This window comes from Mustela nigripes, chromosome 6, assembly GCF_022355385.1.
Source record: "Mustela nigripes isolate SB6536 chromosome 6, MUSNIG.SB6536, whole genome shotgun sequence".
NCBI classification, from domain to species: Eukaryota; Metazoa; Chordata; class Mammalia; order Carnivora; family Mustelidae; genus Mustela; species Mustela nigripes.
In genome coordinates, this window is record NC_081562.1 from 9,469,895 (window position 1) to 9,489,801 (window position 19,907).

The 19,907-nt window shown below is 45.8% G+C and overlaps 1 protein-coding gene across 1 annotated transcript in view; it reads left to right on the forward strand.

Annotated features, from left to right (window-relative positions):
* FAM227A (family with sequence similarity 227 member A) overlaps positions 1-19,907 on the forward strand; it is a 77,110-nt gene that overhangs the window by 27,467 nt on the left and 29,736 nt on the right. The window contains exons 11-12 of the mRNA XM_059404594.1: positions 9,486-9,573; positions 15,851-15,945. Coding sequence (XP_059260577.1) covers positions 9,486-9,573; positions 15,851-15,945 — 183 coding nt within the window. The remainder of the gene's footprint in view (positions 1-9,485; positions 9,574-15,850; positions 15,946-19,907) is intronic.

The following is a 19,907-nucleotide window of genomic DNA, read 5'->3' on the forward strand; positions in this document are numbered from 1 at the left end:
CAGTGACTTCTAGTTGGTGCCATGTCTCTGTACTCCCTGTCCATCATCTTGGGGAGGGGTCCTGGTGGTCCTCTAGATCTGTGCACATGAGTAGAACCACCAGAAGGTCACCACAGAAATGCAGTGATTTGGGGGTGAAGGGGATGGAAGCAGTTTCTAAGCATAGGCTCAGCTCAAAGTGTTTTCATAGCTTTCCCTACCACTCCTCACCATAAACCCGCACCTGGCTGTCCTATCTGATGTAGGAAAGATGTTAGGATTCAAAGCTGCCGGCTTCCTTTTGAAACAATTCTTGAGACATCTTTGGTGCAAAAGGGTGGTTTTATTAAAGTACAGGGACAGGACCTGTGGGCAGATAGAGGGTCATGAGGAGTGGCCCCTGATATATTTTCAAATTGGGAGGGGGTTAGGGAGAGCATAAGTCTCCAGGGAATTTTGGAAGCAAGGTGTCCAGGACCTTGAGGGGGCTAGCTACTGTTGAAAAAATGTCATTTTAGTGTCTAGTAAAACCTTAGTCATGAGACCCTTTAGATGTATATTAGTGGGTGTTAGGCTTGGGGGATGATTGCCAACATGTATCTTGGGGAGCAGAGACAAAGGAAGTTTCCAAAGAATTTTTACATGTTAAAGTAGACTCACAGGATTCTGGGGGTGGGGTTGAGATTGCATTTTGCCCTTCCCGAAGCATTAACATTGAGGCAGCTGAGTTCCTAGAGGAAGGTCACTGCCCGTTTCAAGGACTCATCAGTGGGTTGTTCTCAGGGAATTTAATTTTTCTTCTGCCATTGTTTCCCGCATCAAGAGGCTTGCCCCTCTCTGCCCTGCCCTGTGGTGTTCCCTCCCAGGCAGCTCCAGAACCATCCTACCCCTCCACTCCCCACCCCAAAAGTCCAGTTGGAGCTCCTTCACCATTGCGGTAAGCTCCTGGCTCCCTCAGGCTCCCTAGTACCCCTGAAATCTTTTCAAAATGCAGATTTAATTATGTCATACTGTCCCCCCCCACCCCGGCCCCAGCCTATTCCCCTTCCCCTAAACACCCTTCCCCAGCCCAAATGAAAAATACCTCCCTAGCTTCACCTGGCCTCTGATCCCTCTTGTCCCCAAGTAAGCCCCCTCCCCTCACTGCCACCCACCCCGCTGGTAACACGAAACCTGCCAAACACTCCCTAGCAAGACCTCCTTTTTCCAGAGAGCTGGAAAAAAAGTAAATGCCTGGGAAAGCCACGAATGAGGCCTGCTGCTGCCCATTTTTGTAAGTAATACATCACTGGTACCCAGGCGAGGTCACTGGTTGACTACTGCCTTTGACCATCTTCGTAGGGTTGAGTAGTTGTGATACAGACTTTACGGCCTACAAAGCTCATTTATGTTCCGGCTCTTTGCAGAAGGAGCCCAGTCATCCTTCTACCTCAGCCAAATCCATCAGGGTGGGTAGTCTCCACTCTGGTCCACATCTTGTTCTACCGCTCAGAGCCCTCTCCTCCCGAGCGAGGGAATTATTGGGTCATCCACTGATCGTGGCTGTCTCTCCCTCACTAATCTTTAAGCTGTAGACCGACGTCCTCATTTCTAATACCCTGTTAAGTAGCCTGTGAGGCTTGATTCACTGTCAGACCAGCCTTTGCCCTTAGTCTGGTGCCAAGTTGGGGCTGTTTCCACCCTGCAACGGTCACCCGGTGTTTGGAATGGTGTGCCTTTTCTTTTGTGAAGTGGGATAGAGGCTATCGCTGACACCCACACATGGTCAGGATGTCCGCTTTCAGAAAACAGGAGGTGAGGACACTTGGGGATCTGGAAATCCAACTGGCCATCCCAGTATTCCTTGGAAAGTCTGTGTCCCCACAGGGGCTGAAGGTGTTGGGTTAAAACCCTGCTCTCTGTTCTGAAGAGAAGATTCACAGCAGCCACCATACTCTTCAGTTTGACTGGGGGAGACACTTTATTGATTATATAAAATCAATACTGGGGGAGACACTTTGTTGATTATTTAAAAATCTAATAGAAAAGGGAAATCTGTGCATAGGTGAGGGCAGTAAAGGAGAAGACAAAGTTCCATCAAATAGGACACTTCAGATATCCAGCCTCTTATTGGCTAAGGCAGCCCTGTGGTGACAGCCAGGCAGGAGTCCCCAGGAAAGGCCTGGGCGGAGCGTCCTCCCCTCGACGAGAATTCCAATTGACTGTGCCCATAAGGGCCGTATTTATAGGGCACATAACTATTTATAGGGCACATGGGGGTCTGAAGTTAAACACTGTTTGCCCACGGGCAGTTTGGAAAGCTGCATTTCTCTGTTATGTCTTTACGTCTCCTGGGAGCCTGGTTTAGAGGTGCTCGCCTCCCCTCCCGGATTCCCATCCAGGGGTCCGGCCCTGCCTGGAGCTGGAGGGTCTTGGTGTCCAGACCAGAAGGGCCAGTTGGGACCTGGAGGTCAGCTAAGGTCAACGAATCGGTCTCCCAGGGTCACTCATGCAGCATGAGTCTCACAGACAACATGCGGGACACATCACAGAAACCTCCACACAATACACTCTCCCGGCCCTCACCTTCCTACCCGGATCTGTACCCTCACCATCCACCAGCCCCTGATGCCTGTGGAGGAAGGGCCCTGCCGCACTTGGGTCTGGACTCGTCCCCTGTGGGCACAACCCCGTCTTTCATCATCTTTTCCCACTGTTGACTGGCTTCCATCACCCAACACTCCTGCTCTGGCACCTCTTGCCTTTGCCTCTGCACCCCCATTTCCTGCCACCCTTCCCACCAGGCTTTCTCAAAAGCCTCATCTGTACCCCCAGATCCCGCCTTCAGCGCGTCCTAGTAGCTGCTCCTGCCTCCGTGGTTCAGCCCTGATCTGCTCACCACTCTAGTCCCCGTCTCGTCGTCTCGTGGTTGGCTGCTCCCACCTTCACCAGACTTCTTTTCTCTTGGCTTCTATGTTGCCAGTTTTGCAAGTGCCTGCCTTCCTGTCCGTCAGTCTGTCCTCCCCTTCCCCTCTACCTGTTTTCCCAGGTGGTCTCATCTAGTCCTCCTTTTTTTTTTTTTTTTAATTAAATTTTATTTTTTTATCTAGTCTTCTTGATGTGGTTTTGGACTATAGGTGAGGTTCAGTGGGGTGAGGTCCGGAGCCCATGACCAAGAAAAAATTCTTAATACTTCTTTGGTGCAAAATGGTGGTTTTATTAAAGCACAGATACAGGACCCATGGGCAGAAAGCGGCTGGGGGCAGGGGGAGGCGCCCTTTGGAGGAAGGGCCCATTCTATGCTTGGGGCTTTGCGGAGTTGGAGGAACTAAGGAAAAGGGAGGATTCACATGAACTTTCCTACGCTGAAGAGGACCTACCATATAATAGAGGCTCTGCCATTGTCAAGTTAAGGTTCTTTACCCCTCTAGCCAGGCATCAACAAGATACTTGGGGGATTCCCGGAATAATGTCCTGTAAAAGCCTCCTAGGAGTGGGGGTGGGGGTTCCTGTAGGGTGTCAGCTCATGCTTTGTCTTCAGCTAGCCTTCTGCTGGCTCCTCGTCTGGCTTTTGGCGCCAGTGACACTCAGATCTCCCTCCCTGCCCTGGTGTATCCAACTGCCCCTGGGGCCTCAAGGTGGGCGTGGGGAGCTCAATGAGCAGGTTTGGGAATATAGGTAAGGCTAGTGGGGTGGGGTTTGGAGCCTCCAGCCACGAAAGAAATTCTCAAGACGTCTTTGAAGCAAGGGGACAGGACCCCAGGGCAGAAAGAGCTGCCCCGGACTTGTGAGGAGCAGTTGGTTTTCTACTGTGGGGTTGGGGGGACATAAGGCTAGGGGAGGTTTTCCAAAGAACTTTCTTGTGCTAAAATGGACCTACCAGATACTGAAGGCTTTATCATTGTCAAGTTCAAGTTGTTTTCCCCTCTGGCAAGGCATTATCAATAAGATAGTTGAAAGTTTCCTGGAAGAATGTCACACGTGTCCCACCCAGGCGTGTGGGGGAGGGGTGGTTTGCCTTCCGCCAGCCTTCTGCTCCCCCATCATCAACAAGGCAGCGGGGAGGAGGTCATGGATTCCCAGCACCCAGCGTCTGGCTGAGGGCAGCAGCCTCTTCCTGGGCTCCTCCCTTTTACGCTTGACCCCAGACCCGTCTGTACACAGGGATGAGAACCACCTTTTCACAGACACACACCAGATCAGACTATTCTCTGCTTAAAAGCTCCAGCGCCTTCTCCAGTGCACTTAGAATCAATCCAGATGCCTTAGCCTGACATGGATCACCCTGCAGAATCCGGCCACCACCTCTCTCCCCAGACTTCTCGCCTCCTTTCACTCCCTTGGCACCAGACATCAGCCCGCCAGACTTCCTTCTGCCTCTTGGACACTCCAGGCCTATGTCCGGTTGGGCCTGTGCACTGTGACCTTAGCCTGGAATGTGCTTTCTTCTCAGAGTTCTAGGGAATGGCTGGCTCCTTCTTGTCCTTCAGATCCCAAGTTCACTGACATCACGCCAGCAAGGCGGGTCCTGACCGCCCAGCTATTCTTATCATCGTGCGGCCATGGACCGCCCAGTTACTCTTATCATCATTGCGGCCTTGTAGGGTGCTTCTCATAGGCAGCTCTTCCCCTGGGGGACTTACGGGTTGTTTAGTGTCTGGCTCTATCAGGATGCCAATTCCAGGAGTGATGAAGTTCCAGAACCTAAGTCAGGTTCGGTGGGGTGAGGTTCGGAGCCGACGGCTAAAGAAAGAATTCTTAAGACGTCTCTGGTGCAAAAAGGTGGTTTATTAGAGCACGGGGACAGGACCCGTGGGCAGGCAGAGATGCGGCTGCCCCGGGTTGTGAGGAGTGGCTGGTTATATACACAGGAGTTGGGTATGTGAGGACAAAGGGTTGTTCAGAAGGGCTATTGGGATAAAGAAGACTGTCAGGATATGGAAGGCCTGGTTACTATCAAGCCAAGGCCACTTTCCCTCTAATGAGGCACTAACAAAGACAATTGGGAGTCTCCTGATGGAATGTTACATTCCTGCTATCAAAGGTCCTTGTTAGCATTGGTGGTTCAGTGGTAGAATTCTCGCCTGCCAAAGGTCCTTGTTAGTGAGATTTAGGTTTTAAAAGAAATTTAACTTTATTTACTTTTCCTTCTACCTCCGTCTCCTTCGGTGTTTTATGGAGGGGAGGGTGACGTTAGGGCTTGAGGAACTGAGTTCTGTATCTTTGGAAATTGGGCTATTGATAAGCAACTTCTTTGTTGTAAATCTCAAGGACATTTGTAAACCAAGAGAGACTCCTGCCTTGCAGGACTGTGATCTCTGCAAGTTAACTATTTGTTCTTCTTTTAGGGCAGTCAGGGGTGCCTGTGGAATGTCACACATATTACCAAGGGGAGTGGGGGGAGAGGGGGTGCAAGGCACCAGCCCCTGCTCCATCCTCAGCCAGCCTCCTGCTCCCTCATCAGGAGGACAGGGCCGTTTTTCTCACTGTTTTATCTCCAGCTCCTAGGACAGACCTAGCACAGACACTCAACGGATACCTCCTGACCTCTCACGCATGGGGCCATCTGTGTGAAGTCTTGGTCCCGCACTCAGCGTATGATGATGGTCTCCTTACAAGTGTCCGTCCCCAAGAAGTAGAGACAGAGCAGGCACTGCAGAGGGCTAACTGTCACTCGGAGACCAAGATCGCATCATTTAACGTTTCTGCACTGCCTGTCACCACCGTGCAAAACAAAATGTAGTTTCTTTGTACTGAAATAACATAAAATCCCCCTGAGAGTTATTTCAGAAACCCAGCTAAAGATTCAGTTTTCTGCCCCAGAAATAGAAATAATCAGAAGCTTTCCAACTGTGAAATTCGCTGAAGTTTTACTGGGGGAACCAGGATGGACTGGTGGGATTCCATGGTGAGGACAGAGCCTCTCTCTCATTTTTAGCAGACTTACTTTCTCATCTGCTCACGGAAATAGCAGTCTGTGTTCAAAATATGTTTTTCAATGGCAACAATCTGTCTAAGAGTCCGCAGTTCTAAGCTGCTTTAAGTCCGACCTGTGGTCTGTCCTTTTCTTATCTAGTGTTGGGGGATTCTGCCGAGTGGGAATGACAAAGCTTCTAATGGTATATTGGGCTTCTGCTACGAGGCTCCGCTATAAATAGGGACTTCTGCCTTTTAGAGGCAGGGTCATTCATTCATTTAACAAATATTAGAGAAGATCGGCAAAGACAGTCTTTAGAAGGAACAGTCATTGTCAGATTTCTTACCTGCAATCAGTGAGATCTCCTCCAGGAAGAAATATATTCAAGGAAAATGGTGGCGCACTGCTCCCCTGGGAGGGCCAGCTCGTTAGTTTCAGAGGCCATGCCATGGCGAACGATGCCCAAGATGCCCCATCTCTGCCAAGGGACACTGCTGGCCCCGAACCAGTGTTCCTGGGGAGTGGGAGCTCCAAGCTCCACTCTGCTTTCCTGTCAGTGGTCATCCCGGAACTGGAGTCTGCATGGTGCTGTCTCATCCCTTTGCTCATTTGTACCTCAAAGGATCAGGAAGGTGCGGTGCATCTGAAAGGTAGACCGTAGGTGAAATGTACGCATCCCAGCCACAGAAGCAGCTAGGGGAGCAGTGTGAGTCTTTCACCTTGGGGCATGGATCTTGTGTATATGGAGAAGCCAGGGCACACATGTGACAGGTAACATCACCAGAAAGAGCACTTTGAGCTAAGAACCAAAGATGAGGAGTCAGCCATTAAAAGAATGAATGGAAGAACCTTCCAGAAAAAAGGGAACAGTATGTGCAAAGGCCCTGAGGTGAGAAATAAAAACCAAAAAACCCTTGAGATATTCAAGGAACAGCGAGAAGGCCAACAATACTGTCACTAGCCCTTGTAGGAAAGGGGCAGGAGTTGAGGCTGGGGAAGTAGCAGGGGCTAGTTCCTGTACAGCTGGGAGGGTCATAGTAAGGAATATGGATATAATTTTAGTGCTGCAGGAATCCATTAAAACAGGAAGATGACACCCTCCGATTCATATTTTTACAAGATCACACTTGTCTTCTGAATATGGAGAATGTAACAGAAGGGGACAGACGACCAGTTAGGCTTTTGTGGTTGTCTCAGGAAGAGAAAGTGACAGCAGGTGGTAAGAGTGAAGACTTGAAGTGTGTTTTGGAGCCAGGTATTTCAGCAGGTGCATACCCACTGGCTTTGGGAATGGGGAGGAGGGGCAGGGAAGGAAAGGAGGGAGCCAAGGGGGATTCCCTGGGGTGTTGCTTAGGCATCTGAACGGTGCCCTTGTCCTCAGAGAAGAGGGGAGAGAAGGGAAGGTTACCAAGAGTTCAGCTTTGAACTTACCTTTAACATACATGTGAGAAGTATGGACGCAGGTATCACCTAGGTAGTTAAGTCTATAAGACTAGGCTTTGGAGGGGAGGTCTAGATTAAAGAATGAACAAGTCCTACCGAAGTCATCTATATCGGTGACAAAATATGGGAGCTAGGAGTGAAAGACCCCCATGGAGCCGTAGGTGAAGACAGGAAAACAGACCTCTTGGTTCTGGAAGATCTAAATTTCCCTCCGGGTTTTACTGCCTCTCAGTTGTACAGCTTTCAGCAAAACTGAGCCTCTGTGTTCTTAACCTGCAAAATGAACATCACGACTGATAATCATTCTTGCAGATTGAGTCCAACGACAGGAAATGCCCAGGCTTTTTCAGTCGGGTTCTATTAGAATATCTGCTCACTTTAACCAGTTTTCCCGAGTTACAGGGCATGGGTACAGTAACGGTCATTAATTGGAATCACCCCAATTCCTCCAGCTCATGCCCATACCTGCTAATACCAGATCTGTAAAGCCCACTGCCCTCCCAGATACTTCTGGGCAGCCCCAGATTGAATCCCACATTGGCTCAAAACCTGGCTCCCTGGCCACCCTGTCCCATCACAGCTGAGCCCTCGGCACAGGGGATCAGAGCAGCAGGGTGAGCACGTGGGGCAGAAGGGTTCCTTCTCCTCTGGGCCGTGGTGGGGAGAGGATCCCAGAGTGGTCTCAGCTTACCCCCACCCACACAATAATTGCCTTGCCTCACAGCTCGGACCTGGTCATTGGTTACAACCCAAGAGACTAAATGGGAAGTGTCCGCTCTAGGCCTTCCGCACCCTTGCAGGCAGGTAATTATTATTGTTATTTGAAAAAGGAAGCTCTAGACTCAAGAGGTGAACAACTTAGCCCAGACCACGCACCTGACCTCTACCAACATGGGGACCACCCCACTGCCTCTCCAACAGACTTACACCCAGGATTAGAGTCTGTTGGAGTGCATTTATTCTCTGCTGGACTACAGATCTCTGAAGCCTGTTAGCAAGGAGCTGTGATGCTTCCTCGAGCTGGGAGCATTTTCTCTCTCGCACATCCCAGGACCCATTTCTATGCTCTAAAAAATCGGTAGCCGTTGGACAGCCGGCTGCATGGACACGGGAAGTCCTCGCAGCGTGCCTCCCATTCAAATACCGTATTTCTATAAAAGCAAAGTGGCTGCTGCGGTTGGTGGACTGCTTGTCTGCCGCGTGGTGGGCCATCTGTTCAACATCGCCCAATGCTTCCTCCTCCTCAAAGACAGAACAGAAGTGTCTTCTCTCCTTGGAAGCCCTCCAGTTCCCCCCAAGACAAAATCCTGAGCGTTCCCCACCCTGGCTTCCGATGATACTCTGCTCGTATAGCTGTGGCAGACTGTGTGTTGTCGCCCAATGTTGGAGAGCGCTGGCTGCCATCTTGGACCCTAAGAACAAGCCTCCTGTCTTAGGAATGTGGTAACCACGAGCTGGGAGAAATCAGAGTCCCTAAGGATTTGTCACCGCCGAAATACCATATTAGCCCCGCAGTGCCTACCTTCAGAATGTTCTGTGGGAGGGAAATTTCTACCTAGTTTGAACCACTGTCATTTTGAGTCTGTCACTCCCCCAACCCCAACTTACATCACCTCTCTAAGAAATAGGTGAGACTTCCCACCCCTCAGCGTAACTGTCTTATTTCCTGCTCTCTCCTGTGGCTCAGTGGGGAGCTCCTCAAGGCAGGGCCCAGGTTCCAGGGTGCGCCCAGTGGCAGACCCAGCGGTAGCTGCTCAGTGAAATGTCTCCTTAGGGAGGTGGGGTGTAGGAGTGTGTAAGCAACGGCAGCAGTGCTCATACAACACTTCCCATGAGCTTTGCACGCACGTGCTGACTTCATCCTGCTAGGGACCCAGGGGGAAACCAAGACCACCAAGAGGTTCAGGGACTTATCCAAGATTAGCAGCTACTTTGAGGGACAGGGGCTGGGACCGGCGCCCTGGGCTGCTCCATCTCTAGGATGTGCGTTTTCCATATCAGCCACCTCTTGGCCATGCTCCCGGGTTGGAGGGCTGAGTACTGGTCTCCCTCCACGTGTTCTGTCTCTAAGAACAATGAGATGTGTCTAGGAAATTTCATATGCTCTGTATTCCTCTCAGAACCGGTTTTATGAAATTTTTTCTTTTTCTCCTCCCCACCCCTGGAGTCTCCTGGTCTAAATTCAACCACTGAGAAAGACTCTTCGGCCAAGAAGAATTCAGCAGATACACCCCAAACCCAGAATGCCACAAAAGGTAAATTAACAACCTAAAAAGGAAATGTAGGTGTTTGACATAGTTATGACCTCCCAAGACCTAGGTGCCTGGGTTTGTCCAAACATAGTTTGCCACCCTAGTTTACACCTTTAGTTCGAGCCTGGGGCCTCGGCACCAAGTAGTATCTGAGGAGAGGACAGAATTATTTTTCAGGGGGCGCCTGGGTGGCTCAGTCGGTTGAGCATCTGCCTTCAGCTCAGGTCATAATCCCAGAGCCCTGGGATCGAGTCCCCCATCGGGCTCCCTGCTCTGCGGGGAGCCTACCTCTACCTCTCCCTCTGCCTCCCTCTCTTTCTCTGTCTCTCATGAGTAGGTAAATAAATAAGCTCTTTTTTTTTAAAAAAAGATTTTATTTATTTATTTGAGAGAGAGACAGTGAGAGAGAACATGAGAGGCGAGAAGGTCAGAGGGAGAAGCAGACTCCCCATGGAGCTGGGAGCCCGATGCGGGACTCGATCCTGGGACTCCAGGACCGTGACCTGAGCCGAAGGCAGTAGCTCAACCAACTGAGCCACCCAGGCATCCCATAAATAAGCTCTTTAAAAAAAAAAAAAGAATTATTTTTCAGTTCAACAAGCACAGATTAAGTTCCACTTTGATGATGAGTTTAGCACAGTGCTAATATCTGTGGGAAGAGAGGTTGTTAGCAATGGAAGAAGAAAACCTAAGACAGGATTACTGCCCCCTCCGCGGTGCCTTCAGAAACCAGCATTTATTGAGGTAGGAAATGATTTGTGTCCAGGTGTTAATTTATGAAGGAGACTGAGTGACTACACAGAGAGGTCGATGCCTTTGAAATAAAAGTTTGCCACTCACAGTTCTGCTAGAAACAGAGGCCTGGTGCACCACGCAGGGCCATGGGGGAAGCAGCTGGGTCCATCAGGAGGCAGAACGGAGCAAGGGGAAGCCATAGGCCATGGCCTTTACCAGAATTTCTTTACAAAAGATAAGGCATGTAAGGGCAACGGGTTAGGGTTAGCTAGTTGGAGTGTTTCTGCGGGGCTTTGGGGCATAGGGGCCGTCCCTCGTTATCTGGCACCTGGTGTCTGGGTGAATTAGGGCATGGGGGAAAAAAACCTGCCGTTGTCTATGAGAATTAGAGAAGTAGGTGGCCCAGAGCATGGGCTCTGGGTTACAGGAGAGACATGAAGAACTTTGGCCATTAGTTTTGCCCTGGAACTACAGGATGCCAAGTAGACAAATACAGAACCTGAAGGAACAAAGAACAGGAACTCCTAAATATCATTCTAGACAATTATGTACATGTCATCATTATTCCAAAAAAATTAAACAATCCTTTTTCTTGATGGAGAAATAAAGGCTCAGAGTATGTGAATTATATTTCAATCAAGCTGTTTTTAAAACAACAACAGGGGCGCCTGGGTGGCTCAGTGGGTTGAGCCTCTGCCTTCAGCTCAGGTCATAATCCCAGGGTCTTGGGATCATAGGGCCCTCTGCTCAGCAGGGAGCCTGCTTCCCTCTCTCTCTCTCTGCCTGCCTCTCTGCCTACTTGTGATCTATGTCTTTCAAATAAATAAATAAAACATTTTAAAACAAACAAACAAACAAAAACAAAACAAAACAGCAACAGCAACAACTGGGGAACTACCCTTTAGAGATATAGCCAGATTTCAAACAGAGGTAAATATTTGTAGGAGACTTTCCAAAACATAAACATGCATTGACTCTTGAACAACACAGGGGTTAGGGATTCTGATCCCACCACTCAGCCAAAAATTCATGTATAATTTTGACTCCCCCCGACAAAACCTTAACTGCTAATAGCTTAGTGTTAACTAGAAGCCTCACCAACCCCATAAACAGTTGATAAACACATATTTTGTATGTTATATGTAGGATAGGCTGTGTTCTTACAATAATGTAAGCTAGCAGAAAGAAAATGCTGTTAAGGAAATCATAGGGATGGCGCCTGGGTGGCTCAGTCAGTTAAGCATTCAACTCTCAATCTCAGCTCAGGTCTTAATCTCAGGGTCGTGAGTTCAAGCCCCACGTCTGGCTCCATGCTGAATGTGGCATCTACTTAAAAACAAAAACAAAGGCCAATTGTCTATTCAGTTCATGAAGACCCATGAGTCAAAGAGGAAGATGTAAGGGCCTATTTAGCCAGAGTAATTCCATCCGGTTAAACAGTGATTTTGTTGTTTATGCAGTAAAACTTAAACTGACCCTGCCCACCCCCATCAGGGAACTTACTTAAAAGTAAGTCCAGGAAACCAGTCCCAGGTAACAAAGCCCAAATACAAGGGTGGTTCAGGTCAGGTGGAGACATGCAATCAGTAGAGCATACATACTGTCTCCCTAGCTACCAGAGTGTGGGCTCCACCTTTTGGGTGCCTTTTGGGCGCCAGTTCTAACCAAGGTTATAGGCTAGTTCAAATAGTTACTATGGGGTGAATTGTGATTCAATTGGCCACCCATGTGTAACCTAGCATGACTGTGCAGTTTTCTCTGTGTGTTACAATCTCGTTGGCCACCTGTGTGTGGCCAGGCTCAACCACATGGCCTTTGCTCGATAAAAGTTAGTCCGTGAGGGGGCGCCTGGGTGGCTCAGTGAGTTAAAACCTCTGCCTTCGGCTCAGGTCATGATCCCAGGGTGCCAGGATCAAGCCCTGCATCCAGCTCTCTGCTCTGCAGGGAACCTGCTTCCTCCTCTCTCTCTCTCTGCCTGCTTCTCTGCCTATTTGTGATCTCTGTCAAATAAATAAACAAAATCTTAAAAAAAAAAAAAAAAAGTCTGTGAGGCAGGGTGGGGTCACCCTCTCTGTAAGGGGTGGCCTTGAAAGGTCAGTTTGACGGTTGGTTTGATTCTTGATGCTTGGCACGAAATAAAGCTTTGCTTAACCTTAGCTTTGTATCAGTCTCGCTCCTTTGACCATGGACCCATTATTGGGGGACCCAATATTGGGGACCCAACAGTCTCAGGGTCCTGGGATCAAGTCCTGCATCGGGCTCTCTGCTCACACTCTCTCTGCCTGCCTCTCTGTCAAATAAATAAATAAAACTTTAAAAAAAAAAACAAACCCTCTTCATCAGTGTGGTTTGGTGAACTTCCAGGTTGCTGGGCTCATCAGCAGGCTGGGAATATGGTTACACTCTGAGGACGGCGTGGACCTTCCACCCCCATACCTTGCCCTATGTATCTCTTCCATCTTTCTGAGCTGCCCGTTTTCTAAAAGATTTTATTCATTATTTGAGATAGAGAGAGAGAGAGAGAGAGAGAGTGAACACACACAGGGGGAGTGGCAGAGGGCGAGGGAGAAGCAGACTGCCTGTGGAGCAGGGAGTTGGACATGAGGCTTGATCCCAGGACTCCGGAATTATGACCTGAGCCAAAGGCAGGTGTTTAACCAACTGAGCCACTACCCAGGCACCCCTCCAAGCTTCATTTTTTATAATAAGTCAGTGATAGTAAATACAGCACTTTCCTAATTCTGTGAGTCATCCTAGTGAATTATCAAACTTGAGAGTGGGTCACAGGAACCCCCAAATTTGTAATAGCCTGGATAGAACTATGGGTTACTGGGCATCCCATTTGAGACTGGTGCCAAAAGTGGAGATGGTTTTGTCAGACTGAGTTTTTTAACTTGTATGATCTGAGGCTAACTCAGATTTGGTAGATTTGGAACTAAACTGAATGGAGACCCAGTTTATATCAGAGAATTGGAGAAGTGTAGAACCACACATGTGGTATCAGAAAATCACACAAATTGGTAATTTATCTTTTAAAAAAATGTTTAAGTTAAAATTCAAATAATTAACATACAAGGAATTACTAGTTTCAGAGGTAGAGGGCAGTGATCCATCAGTCTTACATAATACCCCCTGCTCCTTACATCGTGTGCCGTCCTTCATGCCGACCACCCAGTTACCACATCCCCGCCCCCTTCCCTCCAGCAGCGCTCAGTTTGTTTCCTATATTAAGAGTCTCTTATGGTTTGTCTCCTTCCCTGATGACTTCTGGTTTTATTTTTTCCTCTCTTCCCCTATGATCCTGTTTTGTTTCGTCAATTCCACATATGAGTGAAATCACATGATAATTGTTCTTCTCTGATGGACTTATTTCCCTTAGCACAATACCTTCTAGTTCCATCCACATTGTTGCAAAGGCAAGATTTTATTATTTTTTTTTTAATGGCTGAGTAGTATTTCATTATATATATATATATCTCACATCTTCTTTATCCATTCATCTGTTGATGGACATCTGGGCTCTTTACATAGTTTGGCTATTGTGGACATTGCTGCTATAAACATTGGGGTGCAGGTATCCCTTTGGAGCACTACATTTGTATCTTTGGGGTAAATACCCAGTAGTGCAATTGCTGGGTCATAGCGTAGCTCTATTTCCAACTTTGAGGAACCTCCATACTGTTTTCCAGAGTGGCTGCACCAGCCTGCATTCCCATCAACAGTGTGAGAGGGTTCCCCTTTCTCTGCATCCTCTCCAACATCTGTTGTTTCCTGACTTGTTAATTTTAGCCATTCTGACTGATGTGAGGTGATATTTCATTGTGGCTTTGTTTTGTATTTCCCTGATGCCGAGTGATGTGGAGCGTTTTTTCATCTGTCTCTTGGCCACTTGGATGTCTTCTTTGGAGAAATGTCTGTTCATGTCTTCTGCCCATTTCTTGATTGGATTACTTGTTCTTTGGGTGTTGAGTTTGATAAATTCTTTGTATATATTGGATACTAGCCCTTCATCTGATAGGACATTTGCAATTATATTCTCCCATTCTGTCAGTTGTCTTTTGGTTTTGTCTACTATTTCTTTTGCTGTGCCAAAGATTTTGATTTTGATGAAGTCCCACCGGTTCATTTTTGCCTTTGTTTCCCTTGCCTTTGGAAATGTGTCTAGCAAGAAGTTGCTATGGGCAAGGTCACAGAGGTTGCTGCCTATGTTCTCTTCTAGGACTTTGATGGATTTGCTCTCTCACATTTAGGTCTTTCAACCATTTGAGTCTATTTTTGTGCATGCTGTAAGGAAATGGTCAACTTTCATTCTTCTGCATGTGGCTGTCCAATTTTCCCAACACCATGTGTTGGAAACTGTCTTTTTTCCATTGGATATTCTTTCCTGCTTTGTTGAAGACAAATTGGATTTCTGTTGATCTATCTTCAAGTTCATTGTCTCTTTCCTCTGTCACCTCAGTTCTGCTATTGATCCCACCCAGTGGATTTTTTTTTTTTTCAATTGTTTTATTTTTCAGTTGTAAAATTTCTATTTGGTTCCCTGTCGTAGCTTTTTTTTTTCCCCCAACTGAGACTTACTATTTTTTTTTAATTTGTTTCAAAGTGTTCGCCTTTACTACTTACAACTTTGTTATAATGACTGATTTACAGTCTTCATCTGATGGTTTCAACAGTGCCCCTTCACCTTTGTTTTTGAAGATAGTTTGCTGGGTACAGAAGTCTACCTCCGTGCTTTGATGATTTCATTCTATTGTATTCTGCCTTCCCTTGTTACTATTGAGAACTCTGCAGTCATTCTGATTGTTATCCCTTTATTAGATGATCTGTTGTTTCTCTCGGCCCATCTTTAAGACAGTCTATTCACTTTTTTCCACTGAAGAGTCATAATTTTGTGCAAGAGTTGGCTCTTTTATCCTCAACACTTTTCATGATTCTGCTTAGCATTTAGTTATTTATTTGTTTATTTATTTTGTCTGTCTGTTTGTTTGTTTGTTTTTAGTAATGCTTCACCCAACATGGGGCTTGAATTCATGGCCCTGAGATCAAGAGTCGCACGGTCTACTGACTAAGCCAGCTAGGTGTACCTCTGCATAGCACTTTTGAGGCCATCAAACCTCTCCTTCCTTATTCTGTGGCCACTTGTAGAGAATTCTGTGCACAGCCTTGAGTTGGTCTTACCCTTTTTATTGCATGCTTTTTTTTCCCCTCACTCAACCATGAGTTCCTTGAAGATAGTCTACTTCCAGCACTGAGCACAGGCCTAACACATAGTAGATGCTCAGTAGATATTTACTGGATGGATTAATAGATGGATGGAAAGATAAGTAGAAGGACAAATATATGGCCACAGGTGTATATCTGGCTAAAATGCAAGTAAAACTGCATGAATTTACCTCAGCTGCTACTTCTAGCACCTCCCAATGATCTGAATACATGCAGGCATTTTCACAGTAATAGGAAGCTGAGGTCTGCCATATGTGCTTTCCCATCACAGCTGAAAAGCTCCAATGAAATGAGCCCTTTCCTGTTAACATTGTATTGACAGAGCATCCTGGTCAGACTCTGGTCTTGAGGAAAGCTTCAAAACTAGTCAAGAGGATATCAGAAGCAAGAGAACGTGAGAACATGCTTCCCAAGCAGGTGAGTACATGATTGGAAATTTAATAGTAGAGATGATTTAAGAGGAGCTAGGAGATCTGGTGAGAAAAGCCGGCTCTGTGAAGATGTCAGAGTAAGAACTGCTGGGGTATTTCTTCTTTTTTTTTTTTTTTTTAGTTTTTTTTTTTCCTTTTAAGATTTTATTTATTTATTTGAGAGCAAGAGAGAGAGCATGAGAGGAGAGAGGTCAGCAGGAGAAGCAGACTCCCTGCCAAGCAGGGAGCCCAATGTGGGACTCAGTCCCAGGACTCCAGGCTCATGACCCGAGTCAAAGGCAGTCGCCCAACCAACTGAGCCACCCAGATGCCCCTAGAACTGGGGTATTTCTGATTGTAGACTAAGGTGATACAGTCAGGAAGCTCCTAAGGGTGAGGTAGGTACTAGTTAGTTGAGTGAGCATTTCATCTGGATTTCTGCAGGGATTTAAGTTACCCGCTTGGAATTCAGGAGCCTTGGTTAATAAAAAGAGCACTGAGCCTCCGTTTCCTACTCAAGAAAATGGGGACAATAATTTCTAGGTCCTGGTGTTCTTATGAGGTTTACCTAAGGTAGTAATGATAATAAATAATGATCAGTTACTGTATATCAGATATTAAACTAAACCTATATTTGCAGTATATTTTATTTTCCTGTCTCAGTTCTCTGGGATAATTAGTCCTGCTCTTCTTTAGCTTATTAGTGAGGTAAGTGATGCTCAGAGTATTATCCAAATTCACAAAGCAAATAAGTGATAAAGCCAAGACTTGCAGGCAAGCCTGTCTGACTCTGAGCTTGAGCTTTTCATCTCTGAGCTTTGCCACTAGCAAAGTCCCCAGAACTTGAAAGGCCCTGGGTTAATATGTGTTCTCTCCTCTTCTCCTTTCCACCCCTAACTCCCCCACAAACCTCTGCAGACGGTAGTTTACATCAATGGCACCTTCCAAGTTCTTGAACTTTCTTCATTTCTCCATAGTTTACCTCTGCCTCTTACTTAAGCAGGTTGTTTAGCTTTTCTGACCTTATTCTGTAAAATGGGGGAAATAGGGACACATGGGTGGCTCAGTCAGTGAAGCATTGGTCTTTGGCTCAGGATCTGATCTGCACATCAGGCTCCCAGCTCCTCTGGGAGTCTGCTTCTCCCTCCGCCCCTCCCCCCTGCTCTTCCATGCCAGACCCTATGCCCCCTACGCAGAGGCAAAGGCTATTTTCCCATATATCCTTGTAGAAATGGCTGACGGATGTCAAGGGATATAAACACTTTTTTAAATACACAAACTGTAATAGAAAATACATGATTTTGCACTTTGGTTTTTCAACCTAAGACAGTATAGCTAATGCTTACTGAGTACGTAGTGTATACCAAACATTTCTAAACCCATCATATATATTAACTCATTTAATCCTCCCATAACCCTATGAAAAAATTCATTTTAATGTATAATTTAGTCGCTTTTTAATTTCTTCACAAGGTTGTACAATCATCACCACTGTCTAATTCTAGAACATTTTTATTGCTCCCCCGAAAAAAACTGTATACTCATTAGCAGTCATTTCCTAGTCACCTCTCCTCTAAGCCTCTGCAACCACCAATCTACTTTTCTATCTGTAGAGATCTGCCTACTCTGGACATGTCATATAAGTGGAATCATACAATATGTGGTCCTCTGTGACGGATTCCTTTCACTCAGCATTATGTTTTCAAGGTTTGTCCTTAATGGCATCTATCCGTACTTCATTTCTTTTTTTTGACTGAATAACATTCCATATATGAATAATCCACATTTTTAAAAAAAGATTTTATTTATTTATTTATTGACACAGAGAGAGACAGAGAGGGAACCGAAGGAGAGGGAGATAGAGAGAGAAACAGGCCTCCTGCTGAGCAGGGAGCCCGATGTGGGGCTCCATCCCAAGACCCAGGGATCATGATCTGAGCTGAAGGCAGATTCTTAATGACTGAGCCACCGAGGCACCCCCACATTTTGTTTATCCACTCACCAGTTGATGGACATTGAGGTCTTTTCTATCTTTTAGATCTTAGTGAACATTCACGTACAAGTTTATGGGTGCATGTAGGTTTTCTGTTCTCTTGGGTACATAGCTGGAAGTCGCATTGTTGGGCCATGGGGTAATTGTGTGTCTCACTTTTTGAGGAAATGCCGAACTTGTTCACACAGCAAATGCACCATTTTTTAAAAAAGATTTTATTTATTAATTTGACAGAGATTATAAGCAGGTAGAGAGGCAGAGCAGAGAGGGAAAGGGGGAAGCAGGCTCCCCACTGAGCTGAGAGCCCGATGCGGGGCTCAATCCCAGAACCCTGAGATCATGACCTGAGCCAAAGGCAGTGGCTTAACCCACCTAGGCACCCCAGCAAATGCATTATTTTACACTCTGACCATCAACGTGTGAGGGGTTTGTTTTCTCCATACCCTTGCCAATACTTCTTTTCCATTCGTTCATGACCATTATCCCAGTTGGCATCAAGATGTATTTCACTGTGGTTTGACTTCCACTTCCCTACTGGCTAGTGAGTGATATTGACCATCTTTTCATGTGTTTATTGGCAGTCGTATATCTTCCTTGGAGAAATGTTTATTCCAATCTATTGCCTTTTTTTTTTTTAAGATTTTATTTGATAAAGAGAGACCTAATGAGAGAGGGAGCACAAACATGGGGAGTGGGAGAGGGAGAAGGAGATGCAGGCTCCTCGCTAAGCAGAGAGCCCAATGTGGGGCTTGATCCCGGGACCCCAGAGATCATGACCTGAGCTGAAGGCAGACGCCTAACGACTGAGCCACTCAGGCACCCCTTACGCATTTTTAGATGAAGTTGATTGAGCCAGAATTTTAACTTGAGCCGTCTGACTCCAGATCCTATGCTCTAAATCAGACTCTGTTCTGACTTCAGTGTATCTTGGGTAATGTTCCATATGAGAGCACCTGGAGATCCATTACATGCTGTTTTCATGTTTACACCTGTGTTCCATAGTTCATTAACCATTTCCTAGCAGTAGACATTGGGTGCTTCCAGTCTTTGCTCTTATAAATACTGCTACCTTGAACATCTTAGTGTTTAAGTGTTTCTTGGCTCACATGAACAAATACACGTGTAGGAAACATTCCTAGAAGTGGAATTGGTAAATCAAAGTACATCTTAATTTGCTCTCCAGTGAAGTTGTGCCAATTTATATTCCCACCAGCAGCATGTAAGAGATCTTCCATGTACCGTTTCCAGTGTCGTGCATTATCAAATTTTTTGTTGCTATTCTCATGAGGGGGAAATGGTACTTTTTATTGTTTCAGTATTAATGCTTTAATTATGAGAGAAGTTGTCTTTTTTAAAAAAAGATTTTGTTTATTAATTAGAGAGAGAGAGAGAAAGCACGAGCGAGGAAGGTGGGGAAGGGATCCCGTGGGCCTCAATCCCAGGACCCTGAGATCGTGACCTGAACTAAAGGCAACATTAACCAACTGAGCTACCCTTCTACTTATTTATATATATATATATACACACACACTTATTTATATAAGTATATATATTTATATATAAGTATATATATGTATGTATATAAGTATATGTATTTATATATATAAAAAATTATATATACATACATATATATAAATAAATAGAGGGTGGCTTTATATATATTTATATTATATGTATTTATTTTATTTATATTTATGTATTTATAGATTTATATATATAAATATATATGTATATATATGTATATACATATATAGATACATATACATATATAGATATATACATATATAGATATAGACTTAGTATATATAAAGCCACCCTCTATTTATTTACATATAGTGGCTTTATATATACTAAGTCTATATCTATATATGTATATATACATATACATGTACTATATACATATACTAAGTATATGTATAAAATAAGTATATATCTATATAGATATATACTTATATATACTATATATAGATATAGAT